Source organism: Cenococcum geophilum (assembly GCF_001692895.1).
Source record: "Cenococcum geophilum 1.58 unplaced genomic scaffold K441scaffold_15, whole genome shotgun sequence".
Classification (NCBI taxonomy): domain Eukaryota; kingdom Fungi; phylum Ascomycota; class Dothideomycetes; order Gloniales; family Gloniaceae; genus Cenococcum; species Cenococcum geophilum.
Window position 1 is genome coordinate 914057 of NW_027137573.1, and position 4198 is coordinate 918254.

General features: G+C 55.1%; 1 protein-coding gene across 1 annotated transcript; it reads right to left on the reverse strand.

Moving 5' to 3' along the window:
* Positions 1-263: 263 nt before the first annotated feature.
* K441DRAFT_554636 (uncharacterized protein) lies at positions 264-3658 on the reverse strand (the record flags this gene model as incomplete). Its single annotated transcript, XM_067643238.1, has 5 exons — positions 264-1373; positions 1434-1815; positions 1887-2501; positions 2548-3325; positions 3394-3658. 5 exons carry the CDS (start codon positions 3656-3658, stop codon positions 264-266), a joined length of 3150 nt encoding a protein of 1049 aa, XP_067505400.1.
* Positions 3659-4198: the final 540 nt, after the last annotated feature.

The following is a 4198-nucleotide window of genomic DNA, read 5'->3' on the forward strand; positions in this document are numbered from 1 at the left end:
CCAAGAATCTCGTGGGTGTAGAGTAATCGTAGGCTGCTTGAGCTCGCATCCGTAGCGCGCTGTATTCATCCAGTCTAGCGAACTCAGCACTGGGATCCGAGAATCCCTCTCACTGGAACGTCGCAGGACCCCCCAGCGCGGTGGATGCGCAGCAGTCTCCGCTCTGATCGACCCGCCCGTCCCGTCCCGTCCCGTCCCATTCTCTTTTAACCCAATCCACATCTCCAAACTTAGTTTATCTAGTCCGCAAAACAATCACTCCCCTACCTCCACCCTCCCATCCCAACCCCCTGCGCCTGTGCTCCTCCCCCGCCCCCAAACGCCCCCATACCCAGCCCACCGAGCCCGAGCCCCTGATCCAAAAACGTATTCGCCCACTCCTCGCCGCTGAACAGATCATCCAGATTCATGCCACTGCCCTCAAACCCCCCAATGCCATTTGCGCCATTGCTCCCACTCTGCCCGCCCGCGGCATCCGCTCCCGTGTCCGCGCCCTGCAGTCCCAGCGCCGGGTTCGCTGCGTGCTGCGCTCCCTGCATCAGATACATGGGCATCGGGCCGAACAGCTGCACGTCGTTATCCGCCAGCCCTGCGCCTACCGCTCCTCCATTAACCCCTCCGTTAACCCCGGTTATGCTCCCGCCGCCGCCGCTGTTGCTGCCGCCGGCCCCGTTCGCGCTCACCGGCCGCACGGCGCCGCTGCCCAGCCCCGCGATGTTGTTGAAGATGCCCCGCATGTCGCCTGCGCTGCCGGAGCTGCGGGGGCGGTAGGAGAAGCTCGAGTTCAGGCCATTGGCGGCGGCGTTGGTAGCGGCGGCGGGGGTGTCTTTGAATGGGAAGCCGCTGTTCTCGAAGGTTGTCATGGGCTGGTTTGGGTACGCAAACGGGTCGGCGGACGGGAACATCATGGCGGACATGTCGGGCAGTGGGACGTTGAGGCCGGCTGGGTCGAGGAAGGAGTTCGTAATGGGTGTGGCGGGGAAGGAGTGGCTGGGTGCTTGCTGCGGTGTGTGGTGTGGGGCGTTAAAGTTGAAGGTTCTGGCGAAGGTGGAGGTGGGGGTGAGGCTGGGGGTTGTGTCGAAGAAGTCGTGGGTTGAGAGTGTTGGGGAGGCGGCGTAGGGGCTGTCGAGGGAGAGGTGGGAGAGGTGCTGTTGCGAGAGAAGGGAGTGCGGGAACGAGGAGCGTTTCGTGAGCGGGTTTTGCAGCGCTTCGGGGAAGGTGCTGGCGCGGCGCGGTTTGGTATCGCTGTCGGATTCGGTTTTGCATACGACGGGTTTTTGCATCGGCGGGATGGCTGGGCTGTCCTGTCGCCGCTTGCGGTTGGCGGCCATACGGCCCCGCTTTAGGCGCTCGGGGAGCTGCTCGAAGATATTCTGACATGTCAATGTCATTCGTTGAATTGAACCGGGGAGGGCGGATGAGGCGCGACTCACTTTCAGAGTTTCGGTGCAGCGGTCGGCCGCCATACTGCGTTTGGCGAGCTGGGCCAGCACTTCTTTCCCCTCCATGGCATCTCGGAGGACTTCGTTGCTTGTGGTAGTGTCGTGGTTTTCTAAAGCATAAAAGACGAGGGATAGAATGGCAAAGAAGGTGGTGTACATAGAGAACCAGTAGGCTCCAATCAAGAGACCCTGCCTCTTCATTTCCATGGTAATGTGCACGATATTACGAGATACGCTGACGCAGGCAGATGCGCAAGCAAATGCTCTCTGATCCACAGTTTTGGATTTGCATGTCTGCGAAACGTAATGGAGGAATGGTCGGTAGAGCATCATTTGCGCATGTGCATATGCCATTCGAAGAAGTTGTTGAACCCTGCGTTGAGGTTAGTGACTGAAGTATGAAACTCAAATAGCGCACATCTTGAGAGAAATTAGAGAACATACCTGACGAGGATCTTGGGAGCATCGCCTCCTGGCTTTAATCCCATCGGCAATTGATCTAGCCAATCTTGCAAGTCTTTTTCGATTTCTCGGATTTTAGCATAACTAACACTGTACGTGACCGAATTTCCCTGCATTGTTGATTGAGTGCCTTTAATGGGATAGATGTGCAGGACAATCTTGGCCAGAATCTGCACAATTCTCGTATGAGCGTTGGATCCAGCAATCACAGAAATCTGCCCCTCTGGCATAGGCAGGATCTCTTTTTCTGTGATGCACTCATCGTCTACTTCTGTTGGATATTCTTGGTCGATCTCCTCATCATTTAGTGTGTGAGGAAGTCCAAGGATTGCGCCCACATATGTATCCATCTTACGGATCACCCAAAAAACTCTCTTACGAGTTTCCGCCTCGATGGGATTAAAGTTGTCATTGAACGAACGGTGCAGCCCCATTCGCAATGCAGACCTTAGAGCAACGCCAATGTAAGCGTAGCAAGTAGATAACTTGGCCGACGACTGCAAGAACAGGATCATGAAGACTATTGCTTGTAAGGAGACAATATCTCTGCAATCGGCGATATCCATTAATTGTCGCGAAGCTCGGAAGTATTTGAACCTGGAATTGTTAACGGAAGAACCTGTCAAGAAATTGAAGTGCGTACCCTTCATCAATTGCGTTTTCGTAGCCTGTTGGGTCAGTCTCGTTGTGATCCTTGGCGAACAATGTGCCAAGGGCAAGTACCGCATACAGAAGGGGTAGAAATGTATTCTCTCGGTTTCCATAATTCTCGAGAGGGTTGTCGTATATGTGATCCAGAGTTTTGTAGAACGTCGGCACGTGGATAATCTTCAACAATGCACTGGCATCAATCAAGGCGTTATCACAAAGTACCTTCGCTTCTTTCTTCGAAGGTAGGTCGGTACCTGGCAGCGGTAAATTCTGGTCCAACGGCGAGTCGTGATTCGATTTTGGAGACTCGAAGACCTGAGACATCGGGCGCGATTTGGCGAATGGCGTTGAACCTTGCCCCAATGGCCCAATAATATCTCCGAATTGCTCTCGCATTTTTCTGATGAAGCTCAGTCCTGATGAGTGGCCGTGATAATCCCAGTATCCTTCCTCGTCCAGGTCCAGTTGCCCAGTCGCCTTCACCATCGACACCAAATGCGAGTCGCCACCTCCTTCTCCAGACTGCGGCTCCTTGTCCGGGAGAGGAGTCTGCTGCTCAGCGTGATCCGGCTGGGGATGCGCATTCTGAATCGGAATCTGCGGCAGCATGCCACTTTGAAGATGGACGTCAATGCTTGGATCGTTCAGGTCAAGGTTTGGTAGGACGACATTTAGCAAAGCTTTTGCGCGCTTCAATTGCGTCTCTAGCGCCTCGACATACTGCGGTGCAGCATTGCGGCGACGGTTTGACGGCTGATCGTACGTACATTCTGGAGCCAAGGCTACGTCAGTACAGCGCGGGTGCAACACAGAGGAAGTGGCATGATGTTTTGCGCACCATAACTATATACGGTGCAATGGGTGCACGGCTGCTTGCCATCGCATTTGATTTTCTTTCTCCTGCACTCGTCGCATGCCCTTGTGACTCTGCGGCGCTTCTGCATAGGCGCACTTGGCTTCTGAGGCTGGTCAGAGTCATTTTCGTTGGTCGGCGATGGTTGGTCGGTGGTGTCCGGAGTCTCGTCCACCTGGGGGTTTTCCCACTGACCCCCCTGGGAGGCACTGGTGCTATCGTCTACGTTTTCGGGCGAAGAGTGGTCCATAGTCTCGCACGAAGAAGCATGGAAGCGGGATGAAAGAGTCAACTAGACAGCCAGAGCCTTGAATTGCTCAGAAAATTTGGTTGACTCAGCATAAGTGGCAAGGCAGGCGGACACAGGTCGCAGGAGAGTGGAGTCTCTCATGCTTTGGTGGTCACTGGGCCGCGCCCTTGATCTATCTCGGTGATCCTTAGTGCCGCGACCTAACTCCGCGCGCTCAGCCGGTGTGGAGCACGCGATGCAGCCGACCGAACAAAGGGAAACTCCACGCAAGACGGCCCAAAGACGACACCAGGGAAGGCAGAAAAGGCCAGGCTGAAACCAGGAAACTCTTCCGCCTGTGGCTGAGTGGCCTTGAATTGCTTCACCCGCTCCAGACCGTGTCTACATCACCGAGTGTCATTAGATCATCACCATGTCATGTCCAGTTGACAGTCGCTGGCTTTCGTGCTTGACCCCTGCTTCCCGCTCCATTCCTTCGCCTCTTACGCATACCCACAGCTCAAGACCAGTACAATATCTCGCACGTATGCCAAAGGCGGC